General features: G+C 40.8%; 1 protein-coding gene across 1 annotated transcript; it reads right to left on the minus strand.

The window, feature by feature from the left end:
• Nucleotides 1-1,501: 1,501 nt before the first annotated feature.
• CDK1 (cyclin dependent kinase 1) lies at nucleotides 1,502-10,039 on the minus strand. The gene is made up of 8 exons (XM_035542235.2): nucleotides 9,899-10,039; nucleotides 9,649-9,699; nucleotides 7,808-7,964; nucleotides 6,583-6,706; nucleotides 6,017-6,187; nucleotides 5,397-5,560; nucleotides 5,127-5,268; nucleotides 1,502-1,857 (listed from the first exon to the last, which is right to left on the minus strand). The coding sequence occupies exons 2-8, from the start codon at nucleotides 9,683-9,685 to the stop codon at nucleotides 1,741-1,743; spliced, it is 912 nt and encodes a 303-aa protein (XP_035398128.1). The 5' UTR covers nucleotides 9,686-9,699; nucleotides 9,899-10,039; the 3' UTR covers nucleotides 1,502-1,740.
• Between the last annotated feature and the right edge of the window lie 7,226 nt (nucleotides 10,040-17,265).

The following is a 17,265-nucleotide window of genomic DNA, read 5'->3' on the forward strand; positions in this document are numbered from 1 at the left end:
TAGCAATCTTCTTCCCATCTACCGTCAATTAAGAGGTAACTTTCCATAAAAGCAATTTCAAAAAAAAAAGTCACTCCTTTTCGACTGTCTACTGCTAAATGATTCCATTAACGTGACAGTATCCAGAGACCTCTAGATGGGAGATTAAGAACCATCCTGCAGAACAATGCTGACCCCCCAGCCGGTATTTACATCTTACAATGCAACTTGTTGACAAAAACTAGGTCTAACACTAATACTTTCAGCTACTCATAAATAGACAATAATAAACAGCCAAGTGACAGGATGTTTTCTCCACTGCTTTTGTTTCAAAGTCTCATTCCTCAGTATCCGTAGGAAAGACTTTCAAAGTTCACTATTTTTGAAGTCTGTATTACTCCTTTCACATGCCTGATTTAGAAACTTAAACACCTTCATTACTATTCCACACTTTGCTGCAAGCTTTGGCCCTAAGCCAGAAAGTATAAGAGCTCCATGGTGCTTAGACTCAGTAAAACTTGACAGATGTGACATCCCACAACTAGAGGGTACAGCGGCTACAACACTATATATGGAAGCCTACAGTTAAGTCTATCAACTTATTTTAATGTAAATAACAATTTTTAATCTTGTAGTCACAAGAGTTCTTTCCATTGCTTTTCTTCTAATCTGGCATCCTGTCCCTATTGATGCACACAAAAGCCAAGAATAGAGGTAGCAATTGGAAATGTAATCACGTACAATCATTTATCAGTATATAGCTTCATGAATTTTGTCTGAAGGTTTTATAGTAGTCTCACTTGTATAGTTAAATGCTGGGGAGCTTTAGAAAGCTCCTGCTTTAATAATGGAAGAGTCTGTAGACATGTAGCATCTCAAAATTATGATTACAATTCACACTGCAGCCTTGTTAAATCAACATTTACTTGCATACTCCTACATGAAGATATTAGCTTTTCAAGTATAATCCAGAGGGCTCTGCCTTTTATAAGAATCTGATGAGAACTGCATTACTACTAGCAGTTGAGAGAGGCCCTGCTAATCAGTTACACATTGGTATATAGACACTCTCCCTGTAAAAGTTAAGATCACACACCTTACCTGTTCCAAGAGTTAGAACTATGCTAATTCACATGTTAACACGCAATGCCTAGGTAAATTCTTGGGCCTTCAAGATTACAGAAAAGCACACACAGCAAAGGTTTTCCAAATACCTTCAGAAAAGCAAACCCTAAAATGAGTTTGGCCATCTACTTCGCTTAAGTAGTAATCTGCAATTCTTCAGTTCAAAATATCTCATTTTATATGTCATTTGGCACATTCAGTATAATGTCAGTCTTAAATTTCACTTGTGCATGACAATGAAACAGCTTGATCTTCAGAGGAACTTCCTATCATATCAAAACCAGAAATTTAATAGTTTTAGTTACCTGCTTTCGTAGATAAGCAGTACCTTACCAGCACATTCTGAAGAAGACTGTTCTTTTGTAGAGCACCTATAGTCTGGAAAGAAGTTGAGTCCTTTGCTGCATTTAAAGCTTTATTTATAGAAAGTTCACTGCATTAATAGCAGTGATATTTGCACTGTATTTGAACTCAGCACTAATAGGTTAATATTTATATTTAGGTAACACTTAAACCAAAACAAACTAAACAGCCACAGTTTTAGAGCAGACAGACAGACAGACATAAAAGTTACAGACAGACTTAATAGTAAAACCAATCACAATTATTTCACTCTGCTTGATTTAGTCCAAAGGTTTAGAATTTCTTAATCAGATTAGCAGGAAGGGTAGATTTATCCAAGTCATCGAAGTATGGATGGTTCAAGGCCATTTTGCCAGAAATTCTTTTTGCAGGATCATAAATCAACATTTTCTGGAAAAAAAAGGAAAAGAAACACTTACTCCCTCATGAAATGTATACTCAAATCATGTTAAGTAGATAATTATTTAACCACAGTAATCATCAGGTAACCATAGAGACACGTTTTTTCTTGTGTTCCACAGTTTCTCAAGGAAATAGATGTCATTTCCACCTATGAGTCAGAACGGTATTAATACATAACAAAGTGAAGAAGCATTTATTTTCATATTCAATAACCAAGCCCATGCCTGCATCAGGGGGCAACATACACGCTCTACTAAATGCGGAACCAGGCATCAAACAGCAATAATTGTTATTAGCATCAGCTTCTCAATTAAGTCAATAATTTTAGTCTGTTAAAGCCCCAAAATGCTTAAATGGTCTTTTAATGCACAAGTGGTCCTACACTTGTTTTGTTATATTGATATATAAGAAGTTGTTATGAAATTGCTTCCCTTCAGTGTGGTGCAGCTGTTTACAGTTAAAATATATAGTGATTTGTTCAGCTACGAGGTCCACTTAGGACAGAAGTACACCTGCACATGTAAAGCAGGTAGAACTGATTTAAGTTTTAAAACAGTTTTAAGACTTGGATTTCTTTTCAGTAAAGTTAATTAATTCAGCTGAAGAACTCAATAATAAAGTTGATAGGAAAAAAATAGTGGATGCCGTAGCCACTAAAATAGTCCCAGAACTTCCTAGAAAAGGCAAGAGAGTTGTAGATACTTCTTTAAACTGCTAGCAGAACAATTTATATCATGCAGTCAGGTCCAAAAGAGGAAAGGTAGGAAGCTACCTCATTTGATTGAGCAGCCACGTGCTTGCATGTAGACATAGTTAAGCTAGACTGACATGCTGCAGTCTTCCTTCCAAGCCTCATGGGTTACACAGCCCTGAGAGGCCCCCTTAAATTTTCCCAAGTCTGGTAGAAGGCTCCCCTAAATGCTAAGAACTTGCTTAAAACCAGCAAAACCCCTGCAGTCTTTTCCATTTTACTTGTCCTTACTAAAGGAAAATACATTTCAAATTCAAATAATCAGTATTCTACCAGTTGCTTTTCCCCATCTCCACTACTAATTTATACTTCAGAAAAAAAAAACAACAATATTACTCTGCCCAGTAGTCCACCTTGACATTAAACTATCCTTGGACTTAATCTGACAGGGAGCTTGCCATCCAGGTTGATTTAAACTACAGAATTTGCATTTATGTTCTCAGGGCTTCTGCCAAATGCAATAGTGCTTCTAGATTTAGCTTTGTACCTGCCCAGGTCTAAGTCAAGCAACAGAGTTCCCTATAGCTATGCCCCAGAAGACAAGTATCCCATACCTGATACTGATATCAAAGGTATCACAAAAAGGGGCAAATTTCCCTAAAAAAAAAAAAAAAAAAAAAAAAAAAAAAAAAAAAGGGATGCTTCAATATCAAGACTACAGCATTTCAGCTGATAGCTTAAGTGACCATTTCTTTTCTGAGCAATCTGATCTGTCTGACAGACCAAAGCTTTTGGTAACTGCCATTAATTGCTTAGAAATGCTAGCCAAAGAAGTTATTTAACTCATGAATGTCTTAAGCTTACAACCTCACTCAAGCAGATGGTTTTAACACAAAAATGGTGCAACCCCTTTTCAAAATTAGCTGTTTTACTTATTGTTTCCAACTGCAATATTCTGCAGAAGTGAACGTTTTCATTGATATAACCTGTGCTTGTAATCTAGAATGAACTATTCATTTTTGTTGCCTTCAAAGCTATGTTCCTGCTTCAGGCTTAAGTGGCATAGGAAACTTAAATGGATTCCAGATGCCCAATAATGCAACCATGCCACTGTTACCAGGCATTAATGGGAAGCTAAATGTTTAATATTAATTTAAGGCAAAACTATAGAAGACTTAACAGAATTTAATATACTTTGAGATTAGTATAGTGTTAACATCACTTCAGTAATTCTTTTTTGCCTGTGTCAAGCATCCCAAAATACAATCACAGAAGCAATTCTGTTTCAAACTGATTTAATAGTGATGCTGTCAGTGCACACAGAGGAATTATTTCCAACTTAAGTCAGTTATTTCTGTACAATACTGCTATAAGCCTCAGAGAGCTGTCCAAAACAACTATGTATTTAAAAAATGTTGTTCAGTTTGCCAGCCTGAACCATGGCTCTGTTCTCACAAAGAACAAGTGAGAAGCTGTAGTCACTTGAGCTTCCTGAGTAACACCACTACAGAATACATAATAAACTACTTTATTGTTTCTGACTGCTTAAAACATGAGCCAGCTACAAGGATAATTGCTGTACAGCATTCCCCTCGTAGCAAGGTAGTTCAGACGTTTTGACTTATCTTAAGATGCATAGAACACCCCCACCATATGCAAACCTGGATTGTGTAAGTGTAGCTTTAGGAGAGCCAAACAATAAGTCACCAAGGTACATTCTTGTACCTTGTATCTTGTGTACCTTGTGTCTCGTATCTTGTATTCAAGTGCATGTAAGCACACCTAAGAAGTGACCTACATTACTGTGCAGCATCAGCACATGAGCTGGAAGAGCACTAAACAGAAAGGTCTGACTGAAGAACTTGTCAAGTAAAAGTGTGGCTCTGGTAGTTTAACAGTATGGCCATGAAACTATAAAGTAGCCACAAAATACGCCAGTTGAGTTAACCCATCACAGCTAAAATCTCTAGCTTGATATTGAAAGGCAACTGACACAGACACTACAGACTGATGTGAACTTAGCCTCTGGTTTCACGGCTAATCAATAAATCCAGCCGCTTCCATCTCTAGTCAATTAAGACCACCAGGAAAGATGAATGAAGATGAGCCAGCCACAATTAATCCACATGCTGCCACACAGGAGAAAATATTTCCAACTAGATGAGCAGTCATGCAACCACATCACAATTAGGGCTGGCACCAAGAGGGTGACAGCTACAGTTTTTGGGCAGGAGCTTTTAGTTAGATCTGATGTTTGTAGAACTTCATCCTCACTTTCAAGTTGCACCTGGCTTATCAGTATAAAACAAGCTAGGACAAAACAGCTTAATGAAAATAAAATTATAGTCTAGTAGTCCAAATCAAGTTTGCTATTATGGAAAAACAAGTCAATTTCACATCAGGTACCAGGTTTGTGAGAATGACTGCCCGTACAACTGCTGATGGCATTTGAAGATCTCCATAATCTCCATTCTATCAAGACCGATTAGCATGGCTGCAGACATTCTAGAGTATTTGAAACTACCTGCTCAGTTTCCTTACAGGCAGTTTAAGACAGACTACTTACAGACAGCAGATCAAGCCCATCTTCATCTAAGTTTTTGACGTGTGTTTCCAGGCTGCCAGGTTTCCATTTGGGGAACGTGTTTTTGTAGTCTTGCAGGGACTCCACATCAGGCCATACTTCATTGTTGGGCGTCCCTAAAGCTCTGTGCAAGCACAAGCAAAATACTGATCAGTCTAGTCTGAAAACTGCGTGCACTCTTATGATTTTATTAAGTGCACAGCACTCTTCTGCAATACAGCACAAGCAAGGGAAAGGTCCAGCCTGACATACCTGAAGATTCTGAAGAGCTGGTCAATCTCTGAGTCCCCATGGAAAAGTGGCTTTTTAGTTGCCAGCTCAGCAAATATGGTACCTATGCTCCATATATCTACAGGAGTAGAGTAACGAGCAGATCCTAGCAATACCTCTGGAGACCTGTACCACAGCGTCACTACCTGTTGAACAAGGGTATTTTTTAAACAGTTTATAGAATTGGGTCCTCTAATCGACTGTAAGCACAATGACTCATTATTAAGGAGCATTCACAGTTTTTTAGTTAAAATAATTGCCAGTGCAATGTTTCAGTGAAAACGTTTGTAAGTGATGTTTGAAGCAAATAAGGGTAACAAACCCTATAAAAACATTTGCCTGAACTCCTGAAAGAGCAGGAAGCATACGCAGCCACTCTGGCCTATCTGATTCACTGTCAAGGTATCAGTGGAATTCGTAAGATGCATTAGCATTTCAGAGTAAAATACAGTCAGAAAGCTGTAAAGCCATCAGGTAAAACATAATACAGCCAGTTTATAACAACTTTAAAAGCTCCACAATTCTATTTTCAGCTGTTTCATAGTCATAACCAGGAAGCTAGTAAGCATAGTCCAACTCACCAAAAGGATGTTCCAACTTACTTCATGAGTGTATACCCGCACTGGAATTCCAAAGGCTCGAGCCAACCCAAAGTCTGCCAGTTTAATCACTCCCTTGTCATCTATTAGAAGATTCTGAGGCTTTAAGTCTCTGTGCAGAACTCGTCTTGAATGGCAGAAGACAATACCTTGCAAGATTTGATACAGGTAACTCTGTAGACAGGATGAAGTGGGAGGAAAAAAAAAAAAAAAAACACACTATAACCTTCACTGCAAGTTAACAGTTCTGCAACATCAAGCTGTTTCCTTATGTCAGGTCTCCCCACAGGAATAGGAAAGAGATCCAAAGCATTGCAGATATTGAGTTAAAATCAATCTTAAACCCACACAAATTAAGTGTTTACTTTCATTTAAGCCAGTTTAATTCCATAATTGAAAGAATGAAGTTGCACTTGAGAGCAGAATTCTTTTTAAAAGATTCTATTATCCACAGCTGCTTCTTTAACCTTTCATTTCTCCTCAAGGAATTAAGAATCAAGAGTTGCTTATAGCTTTGTAGGTCCATCTTTTTTAACTTATATATTACATTAAAAAATTATCCTCATTACCTTAACACGTGAACGATCCAAATACTGTCCAGATGGAATAGTATCCAAGTATTTCTTAAGATCCATGGAAAGGAATTCAAAAATGAGGTACAGTCTTGAATCCTGCATAAGAACATCCTGAAGACTAAAAATTGAGTAAACAGTCAACTCCATTGCAAAGTGCACAGACTCACTGTTACATTTCCCCTCTCAACAGGGACACAAGCTGACATTTCTAGACTCCTAATATGAAAATCTTACAAAGCTTTCAGTCTTCAAATGTTACAGACTTAGTGAGTTGCACTGTTGTTTGGAAAAATCAAGTACATCTGAAACTGTGTCAAACACCCTATATATTTCCTCTTAAACTTATGTTCCCTCATGCCTCGTATGAGACATGGGAAGACCGAGGAAAAAAATGCAGTTTCTTTTTAAAAAGATGTGGGGTTTTCGTGGTTAGCTTCCATTAAAAGCTGGCTTACTACAGCAGCGCCTGAACTACTAGAAGAGTTTAAGGACTCTACATTAGAATAGGAACCTACTAGGTGCAGCAGGACTTGTGCAGGTTTAAGTGCACCTCCTCCATCCTTAACAGGTTATAAGAGTTCCTAGATGCATGTATACATACATTGAGACACTACCCAACTGGAGTGTGGCCAGTTTCAAGTCACATTAAATCTAAGGTATCTTGCTGCATTAAAGAGCAAGTAAATATTGCGTGGAGAATACAATAGCTGCAACCAATTCTTCAAATTGGGTAGCCACTGACGGAAACTTCAGGCGTAGTTCAGATGTGCCAGCTATGTCAGCGTTATAATGCAATGCCTAAAGCTCTGCTACAAAACAGCAAGGAAGTGATTGATGACAGAGGCTCACATAAGGACACCAAGGTCAGACGATCTGTTCCAAGATGGCAAATAACCTTATGAGACTGGCTAAAGAAATAGCTTTAAACGGTTTTCATGAAGTACACTGTCTCCATTCTAAAGATAATTAACATAAATTACAAAAGCCAACAAAGATTTGTTCAATTCTTAGAATGGAAAGGGGCAGCAGAAGGAAGTCTTAATTAAAACCTGGCATAAACACCGAATTTGGGACTATAGTATAATATAGTGTCTGCTTCACAGCAAACAGGCAAATAGACTAACTCTCACTTCATGGGAACAGTGGAAAAATCATTTCTTATCTGAAGAGAGACCTAGTGCCCCGCAAAGAATTTAGCTAAATACCAGTATATGCATACCAGACTATATTGGGATGTTGCAGCTCTTTTAATAAGGAAATTTCTCGGATAGCAGTACTTGGAACACCTTCCTCCTCATTTTCTAGACGTATTTTCTTCATTGCAACCACTTGGCCTGTAGTTTTGTGCCGACCTTTATACACAACGCCATAGGTACCTGAACAAACAAACAGTGAAATGCATGCACGAAATCCCAGTTTCAGGTGCAGATAAAACAGTGCAAATGAGAATTGATAATATAGGCAAGAGTCCTTGCAACCAAGTATTTTTTGCTTAGTTATTTGGCTTGATTACAAACTATTACTTTGCTTTTGTATTTTAACCATGCAATAGGTGTTTATTTAAAGCACACCACGCATAAACAGTATTAATTTGTTAGGACAAGGCACATAGCGCAGGTGTAATATTTGAAGATGTAGTTGTAAAATTAGGTATTACTCAAATTTTGGGTCAATTAATTTTCAAACAGGATCACTGTACCTCCTCATGCCCAGGGTATTAAAGCCAGTTGTGTTTTTGATATCATATTAAGAGGTTAAAGGTTTAGCTGCCAAAAATATAACAGTGCTCCCTCTGCAAAGATCTATCCACCCATTGGCCGGATCTGTAGTAATACCTCTAGCACAATCCTCAGTGCAGGAGAGAGGGTAGTGCTGGAGGTCTCAGCAGAAGCTAAAATTGGAGCCAGTGGTAAATCTCAAATCAAAAATTTTAGTTATCATTCATCAGAGAAGTAGAACCCTCAAACCAAGCCAGCTTAAGTATCCTCTTTTTACCCTTCTTGAAACATGAATTCCTCAGATAAACTCAAACTGGTTTCTTTCAGGAAGAAAGATTCACACACAAGGCTTCGGTTACGAAGCACCTTGTAAGCTCTTAGCCCGTGTTTTGCAATTCATTTAGAGGCTTCTCAGAACAACGTACTGCAAACTCAAGCATAGATAAAGCTAAAGCATTAAATAGACACCAGCTCCTACATTTAACAATGGACAGGTTTTTGGTGAACAAGAGGTCGTGACTAACATCTGCATCAAAGCAATCTTCTTTTACAGTACAGTGTAAGTAGTAAGTTGACATATTTATTTAAAGTTCACTTCTACACAAAAGTTTATGATGTAGCCTTTCCCTGGACAAGTGCAGTGACAGGACATAATCCCAGCAAAGGCACTCAAAGCACTGCTCCTTACCAGCAGCTCCAGACAAAAGTACGCCACACAGAGTCATTTCAGGAGCAACCTAAGCAGCTTCCCAAACCCAAAAGCTGATTTCAAGCCTCAGAGAGGAAAGTTATAGCATTAGCCACTGCAGAAGGTAGCTGCCTCTCAGCAATGATCAACTGTTTCAAGCAGACCATGTCACCTTCAGAGGAAAGGCATTCGGAGAGCATTTACAGAGAGACAGCTACTTCAGTCAACCCTCGTTGTGGTGTAACCCGGCCGGCAGCTGAGCACCACACATTCCATAGTAAGGAATACCCCTTTGGCCAGCTGGGGTCAGCTGTCCTGGGTCTGTCCCCTCCCAGCTCCCGCTGCACCCCCAGCCTGCTCGCTGGCAGGACAGAGCCAGAACCTGAAAAGTCCTTGGCTTGGTGTGACCACTGCTCTGCAACGATTAAAACGACAGCGTGGTATCGACGTTATTCTCATCCTAAATCCCAAACGCAGCACCCTACCGGCTACTAAGAGGGAAATTAACTCTATCCTAGCCGAAACCAGGACACCCGCGGGCTCATTGTGCAGTTTAGCTAGATTTCAGTAGCTCCCCCATAGCTAGAGCGCGTAACCCCCGCGACACGCGGTACGGCGTAGAGCAGCACGAGGCTCGCGGCTCTCCGCACCCACCTTCCCCGATCTTCTCTATTTTGGTGTACTCGTCCATCGCTGCGGCTGTGCCTGAAACGGAGAGAGAAAAGGGAACGCGCGTGAGCAGCCGGCGCCTCGGCACAGACCAAGCAACCGGAACGCCGCCCGGTAACTGCTGCTGCCGCCGGGGCCCAGCGGGAAGCGCGGCGGGCCCGGGCGTGCCTGCGGCAGCGAGGGGGGCCCGAGGCGGAGCCCCGGCCGTTGCCGTTACCGCGGCCCCGGCGCCCACCTGAGGAGCCGCCGCCGGGTCCCGCCGCGCTCCGCTCCAGGCCGGGCCGCGCCTCCTCCGCCTGACGCGCGGCGGGCGCTGCGCATTCGAAATGGCCGCGCGGCGCCTCCGCCGCCCCCCCGCCAATGGCGCGGCGCCGGGACGATTCAAAGCGGCCAATCAGCGTCCGCCGCCGCCGCGGCGCCAAAGCGAGCCCGAAAGGCGGCTTCTGCCGCTCCGGAGAATCGGCGCGGCCGGGCGCGTCAACCGCACCGTGCGCCCGCTTGGTTCGCGGCCGGGCTCGTGAGGCGGGCGGGCAGTTTTACCCCCTCAGCAGCGTCGAGGGGACGGCGCGGCCCCCAGCCCGGTGCCGGGGGCGCAGGAGGGTCCCCCGGCGGCAGCAAAGCGGGGTAACGTGGTCTGGCAGGAGCCAGAGCACGTCCGGGGACAGGGAAGCCCCCCACAGCCGCTCTTGCACTCAGACCCACTAGTGCCGGTGTTACAGCAGCTGACCCAGGAAGGGCTGGGAGCATCACGAGGGATGTAAAGCAGGAGCCACGCTCTCCCCTTTCGTTATTTACTCGTTATTTGATTATTTACCCATTATTTACCTCAGGAAACACAGACACGAGGCTGCACTGGGCAGCTATAGGACTACTTGGTTTGGAAACAGCTTCTGATCCTCAGGAGAAGGAAAACAAAATACCACTATAAACGTTTATTTATAGCGTTGTGGGCTCACGCTCTTCAAGATGTCCTCAGCTCGTGTTCACAGAGGTCCTCCATTGCCATAGTCACACCTTTTGCCAGAAAAGCAGAAAGCCATTGTTGGGCCCAGCATCACCCATGGGGCAGCAGCACCATGTTACTTACACATTACTTAACACGTTACTGTGTTACTTAGAAACTTCACTGTAAAATAGGTTCGGAAAGCAAATGTATTTCTGTCTTTCTAGGTCTATGCCTAAGGGACAATTTCCCTATGGATTCTGTGATTTTGCTGACCTGCTCCTGCCCCTATTTTTCATCTACACTGACAGTAGTGGGCTAACACTCCTTTGGAAACCTAGTCTCTGCAGTAGTGAGATGTAAGCACAGTTCCACATTAAATTGTTTTTAATTACTTTATTGCAATGGTTAACAGCATCCTTGAAAGACAGCATTGCTACTCCCTCTTAAATTTAAGCAGGACAGGCTGATCTCTCTTAAAAAAAAAAAAAAAAAAAGCATTTCTTTCAGGCAGTGATTCCAGCAGGCAGAAGTGTTTACTGTGCGCTTCCTTCTTTTCTTCCCTAGCCCATGGCAAAAGCAAGATGCAGCTCATCCAACTCCTCCCCCTCCAACATACATAAGTTTCAGGGATAAAAATCCTCCACATTCCCCTCCCTCACAGGGAATTTTTGCTGCTGAGAAGCACACAGCACGCATGCTCTCCGGTTTCTGTTTACCCTGTAGTTTGTGTTCCCAGCACTTGCTGGAGATTTACCTGCATAGAACAAAGCTCTCGTCTCCAGGAAATCCCAGACAGAGGTACAGCCTCACATCTTGTAGGAAATGAGTCCAACATGCTCTGCATTACACAGCCACGGAGAAACTCTCCTGTGTGTGTAACAAACCCAACACAGCCAGCACAGACTGACTGCACAGCTCAAGCAAAGTGTATGTGACATGTCCCTCTGGCCTGATTTTGTGCACAGACAGTACAGCCAGCCTTGGGAGGGGGCTGCTTTGTATATCCAACACAAGTCACAGCTGCTGCTGCTACTAACTCAGCTGGACTAATGCTGGCCCAGAAAACTTAGGAAGGTGGCCAAAGTCCACCTTTTCTTTCAGATAAAGAGAAAACATATCTGGGAAATCCTAGACATATGGTAACCTTAGTTAACTTTATTGTTTTTTTTATCAGTGTCATGAAAACTTAATATGATAAAGTGTTATATTAAAATACACAGTTACTTATATAGAAAATCTGTCTGAAAGTACTGAATATGCTGAGCTCAATTTTCTTAAAAGTGGCATTTTTGCTTCCATTTTTAACCAACTTTAAAAAGTCATACATTTCTCAGTCACATTCATACAGTCATTTCTGGTAGACGTGTAATGTTTGCTCTGAGTACTCACTGAATTTTCAGACTCAGAAAATGTTCCTTTTTCCATATATTCATTTTTTTCATTAATTTAGAGTGGTCAAGACTAGGAGACACCAGAAGGAAGGCTGCTGTAACGAGAAAAGCTATCTTTTAAATAGCAACGCCAGCCTTCAGAGTTGCTCCTCATGGCAGACAGCTGCCACCAACAACCTTGTGTCTTTTTTCTCCTCAGCTGGTGCCCAGGATGACAAGTTTGGGCTTTTCTGATACCTTTGTATGACATGCTTTAGAGGGGAGGAAAAGGGAGGAAAAGGCCAAGGGTGTGAATGGCTTTGAGATCAGTATCAGCCTGATTGCTGTTGCACTCAAAGCCCTGCATAACTGCCCCTGCCTTATCTGTTCTTGTGATACTGCCTCAATGCATAAATTGTGCTAGCTTAATCACAAATTGATCAGCTCAGGGAAATTATTTTGCTGTGCTCTCCATGTTCAGTGAGCTAGCAGCTCTGTACCAACACCTCACAGCAGCATGCATGGATAATGCCATTGTGCGGGATGATTTCCTTCAGAGACAGAGGAGGTTGCTTTGCCCTTAACATATGCTAAGAGTGCTTAGTGGCTGTGACAGTATTGACCCAAAGCAGCTTACACCAGTTTCAGCTTGACCCTCCCTCAGCCCAGCACACCACATAGCTTTGCTTCCACTGATACAGGTGATACATGCTCCATAGCCACACTCCATACTCACATGCTTTCTGTATAAAAGTTCTAGCTAGCTTCCTTACAAGGCAAAGTAAATTAGTGCCATGACAGGTCTATACTTAAATTTGCCAAATATCAGTTTGACAGTTCTGCTTACCTTGTGTTTTCCTCCCTCCCTCTGTTGTCTGGTTATCTTTAGGATATAAAACGTCTCCTTTCTGACTGGATAGTGCTTATCTCATTTAGATAATTTCTTTGGACATGACAACAGCTAATACTGCTTGATACAAGTGCGTACAACTGATACAACTACATTTGTATTTGCTTTTGTGTTTGAAGAGATTTACTGTTCTATTTGAAGGAATAGTACCGAGCCTGGTGACAACAGAGACAGAATTACATTTTGGAATATCTAAGCGTTCCCTAGGATTCCAATTTAAAGCAAAATGTGGAATGAAAAGCAAAACTGAGGAAAAACACAAAGGCAAAGACATCTAGTTCTGCCTCGACAATATAATATCAACATTCTATTTACATAAACGAGCAAAGGGCACATATACTGAAACCTCTTCTGCATTCAAAACTTCTACTTGCTTGAACTGAAATGCCGTTTGTGCAAGGAAGATAGGATCAGACAATGCCAATCTCAGATTATGGTATTACAGTTGTATTCACGGCTAAGAAACCAATGTAGTACTCTGAACAACTCCTATTCTGAGGGCAGCTGTGAGAGTCAGTATAGTCTTGTCTTTCATATAGCAGTTATATTCTCCTCATTAAGAACATTATTGTAAAGAAGAGAGTGTATTCTGTCTTTTACATAATGATGGGATTAAAAAAAGTGGACTTGTTTGTGAATACTAATTAGGGTGTCTAAAATAAATTGTGTTCACTGTAGTCAAAAGCAGATAAACACAAACATTGACTGTCTTCTTTTAACATATATTAAAAAGAAGATATTATTTTGGTAGTATAACAAAGCAAAAGTAAAGTAGGAGTTATTTAGTAGCATTTAGGAAAGCCAGATAATATTAGACGGGTGATACCTCTTTAACACATAGCTCAGATGATTAATTTAGCCCATTAAAAGTCTCTTGTTTTGCAGGACAATTCCCACTATCAAGAAACATGGAGAACAACTCTGTTGTTCATATCCTGTGTTAGCATTTTGACAGAAAGAAAGAAAAAAAAGTCCTCCCAAGAAATGATTGAAAATAGAGCAAAAGCATAGAAGCAACTAAGAAAAAAAAATACCATCTCCTTAAAGCATGAATATAAATATTTAAAATGCATTTAAAGTACTTGAGCAGGTTCAAATGAACTTCAATATAATTTTTATAGCATGGTGTGTAGCATACATTAAAATACTTTACCTGAAGTGTTGCTGTGATTACAGTAATGGAAATATCAAAAACAATATGTCCACCTCAAATAATGAACTTGTATATAGAAAGATATTTCAGTTTGGTGCTTATTCATATGTTTGTGTCTTCTAGGAGAAAACCTTAGCTGAATTTGAAATCACTGAAGTTTTGTCTTGAGCTTTTACAAAACCATGCATTAACTTCATACACGGATAGCAGTCATGCACCTAACACTGATAAGGTAAATCAGCGTAGCACATCTGGATGTAGTGGTATCAATAAGTATAATTTTCATGGCATAGAAAGAAGAGTGAGGAGTTTAGAAGAGCTCCTGAAAACAAGTGAGAGGAGAGCACAGCCCGCTGGGAGTTTGTGGGAGCGAACAAAAGAATGCAAAGAGTACCTGATAAGTGCATTGAGATTAGGCTCCAGAAGCTAAAACACACACAATCCCTGGATGTAAATTTTAATACATTGTCAGTCCTGGCTTGGCCAAGTTCTTATCCCATAGTAGGGAATGCTTCGCTACCACCAAAACTCTTCCTTTAGAGTGGAAATGCAGCTGGGTGGATACAAACCTCTGGAGTAATACCTACAAATATCCAACTTAGATTTTGTTTTAATAAGTTTAATTAGAAGAGAAAGATGAACAGGGTATATGTACCAAGCCAAAGAAAACAAAACAAACAAACAAAAAAAAGCCTTTTGTTTCTCTAAAATCTTTGGGCAAAAATCCAGACAGCTACTAAAGTCATTGGCAAAATTCCCATTAGCTTCAGTTGGGAAAAACTTTCACTCCTAAGGTATCTGAGATACAAACTAGGAAAAAGTAGCTATTTCTTGGTTTTACACTTCACATAGCTTACAAGCTAAGAAGAAAAATAGCAACATCTAATAAATTGCTTTCTGATTGTGGTTGAGAGCTGTAGTCAGAGTTATATACCTAGACTTCAATTCCCAACCACTACTTACACAAGCAGTCTTCTGTGTCATTAGAGAGAGAGACTGTTTTTATGAGGCAAATGAGAAGAGCTCGTTAACAGAATACTTCAGCTAAAAAACAAAATCTGAGTCCCCTCTCTCTTAAGCCTTGTCCACATGTAAAGCCCTGTCAATAACACTACAGCCATATGACTATCAGCAATCTTCCTCAGCTGGAGACAATTACACCAGCTAAGAATCTGTTTACTGCTATAGCTATTTGATTTCAACAAATAATACTCCTTTTCCTAATTACTGCAGACTCAGCTTTTTTCTGCGTTCGTTATCTCTTTATCCTTTTTCATTTTGTGACAACCACCTGCTACTGTGCTGTATCAGATCAAATACACTCCAATAGCACATTTAAATTCCAAACCTCAGTCAGGAAAGTCTGACCTGAAACCTCTCCTGAAGTAAGGGAAGGTAACTTTTTTTTGGCCCTCCGGGTATTGCTCTAGCTGCCAAAAAGGAGGCATCCTCTTCTAGATGAGACACAGACACAGACACAGATTTCTAGGTTGGAAGAGACCTCAAGATCATCGAGTCCAACCTCCGACCTAACACTAAGTACTCCACTAAACCATATCACTAAGCTCTACATCTAAACGTCTTTTAAAGACCTCCAGGGATGGCGACTCCACCACCTCCCTGGGCAGCCCGTTCCAATGCTTAATAACCCTTTCGGTAAAGAAGTACTTCCTAACATCCAACCTAAAACTCCCCTGTCGCAACTTTCGCCCATTCCCCCTCGTCCTGTCACCAGGCACGTGGGAGAACAGACCAACCCCCACCTCACTACAGCTTCCTTTAAGGTAACTGTAGAGAGCGACAAGGTCGCCCCTGAGCCTCCTCTTCTCCAGGCTGAACAAGCCCAGCTCCCTCAGCCGCTCCTCATAAGACTTGTAAGTGAGAGTGTGAGAGTGTGGTTGAGACAAGTGAGGTATGTAAGCCTGTGGAAATGAATATGAGATTTACATATACACATTACATTTGGACTTGTTTAAAAATTCTTCCTCCTATTAATCCTGTGAGTCAACTTACAGGACACTCTTCACATATAGTAAAAAATACATTTTAAGGTGCTATTTTAACATCTGCAAATTCTATTTAAATTTAAAATCTTCCTTTCTAAAGAGTGAAGAAAGGTAGTATGCAGTAACAGCATAACATGTGAGGCCCTATAAAAACAACGTATGGTCCAGCCACAGAGCTGCTAGTTGCTGCTGCCCATGACTGTGCCTCTCTTTGCTTCATGCTCTCTTTTTAGTCAACGTGTACGTTGCTTTCTTTTTTCTTTCTCTCCTCTGCTTCCCATTTCCCTGTGTGGGCTGAGGAAATGAGTCACATCCGAAATAAGAGGGAGAAAGACATTCTGGGGAAAAACTCTTGTTCTCCAGAAAAAGAAGTACTGCTGATAGGGTTTTTGTGAAATGGATAGAAATTGACAACAATTTTCAGATCTCATTGGCTATCCCAGGTTGGGTGGTAAATTTAGATTGAAGAATTGGCATGCTTTCAAAGTTATGCTGCTCCCTATGAACGTGCAGCCCTATCAGTTAGAGATCAAGAATTAACTCCTTCACTTTGGGCACAGCTAAGGTCTCTCTTTAAATACTTTTATTTTGACTCTGAATATAAACAAAAGATGTACATATCTAGTGATAGTGACAAGCAATCAATTGCATGGTACCTCAAAGATATGTAAATACCTTTAGTCAGTTTATACATCTGTGTGCTCATTCTGTAAATTGCACCTGCAACACTAAGGTCCTTGACAGTAGAAAGTGATTTTATTAAGCAATATTTCTGGGTAAGTTAGTGCTTAATAACATTTGTTGTGTTTAACTGTTGTTAATTCTTAAATTATTTTCTAATGGAAACATGAAAATAAATTTGTGTACCACAACAGACTTCTGAGAATCAAAAACAGTAAGAAAACGGCATAGTCGCTAAAGTTGCAATTGAAATAATTTGAATAGTTTGCGATGCAATCAATTTTAATGTTATCAATTAAAATAGTTTAATGGGCATTTAACAAGCACGAGTGCTAGGAACAGCTACAAACACAACTGCCGGTTTGATCAATGCCTCTCATGTGTGAAGGCTGCACAGCCTTCAGCTCTGACGGGGGTGCTGGAATCCAGTTGTATCACACACGATCAGGTGCCTTGCGAATGAGTTTCAGCTTATCGTTATCAGTAGAAACAGCCCCTGATTATATTCAAGGCGTGAGGTGATCTCATGGTGCCTT

This window comes from Cygnus atratus, chromosome 7, assembly GCF_013377495.2.
Source record: "Cygnus atratus isolate AKBS03 ecotype Queensland, Australia chromosome 7, CAtr_DNAZoo_HiC_assembly, whole genome shotgun sequence".
Classification (NCBI taxonomy): Eukaryota; Metazoa; Chordata; class Aves; order Anseriformes; family Anatidae; genus Cygnus; species Cygnus atratus.

What these genes read in the sequence shown, in the direction of transcription:
- CDK1 (XM_035542235.2), bottom strand. Translation starts at nt 9,685, where the DNA reads ATGGACGAGTACACCAAAATAGAGAAGATCGGGGAAG. An exon ending in CAACATCCCAATATAGTCTG is followed by an intron (nt 6,707 to 7,807) that starts GTATGCATATAC and finishes CTCAATTTTTAG; the next exon opens with TCTTCAGGATGTTCTTATGC. An exon ending in ATGGGCTTGATCTGCTGTCT is followed by an intron (nt 1,858 to 5,126) that starts GTAAGTAGTCTG and finishes TTTTTTTTCCAG; the next exon opens with AAAATGTTGATTTATGATCC.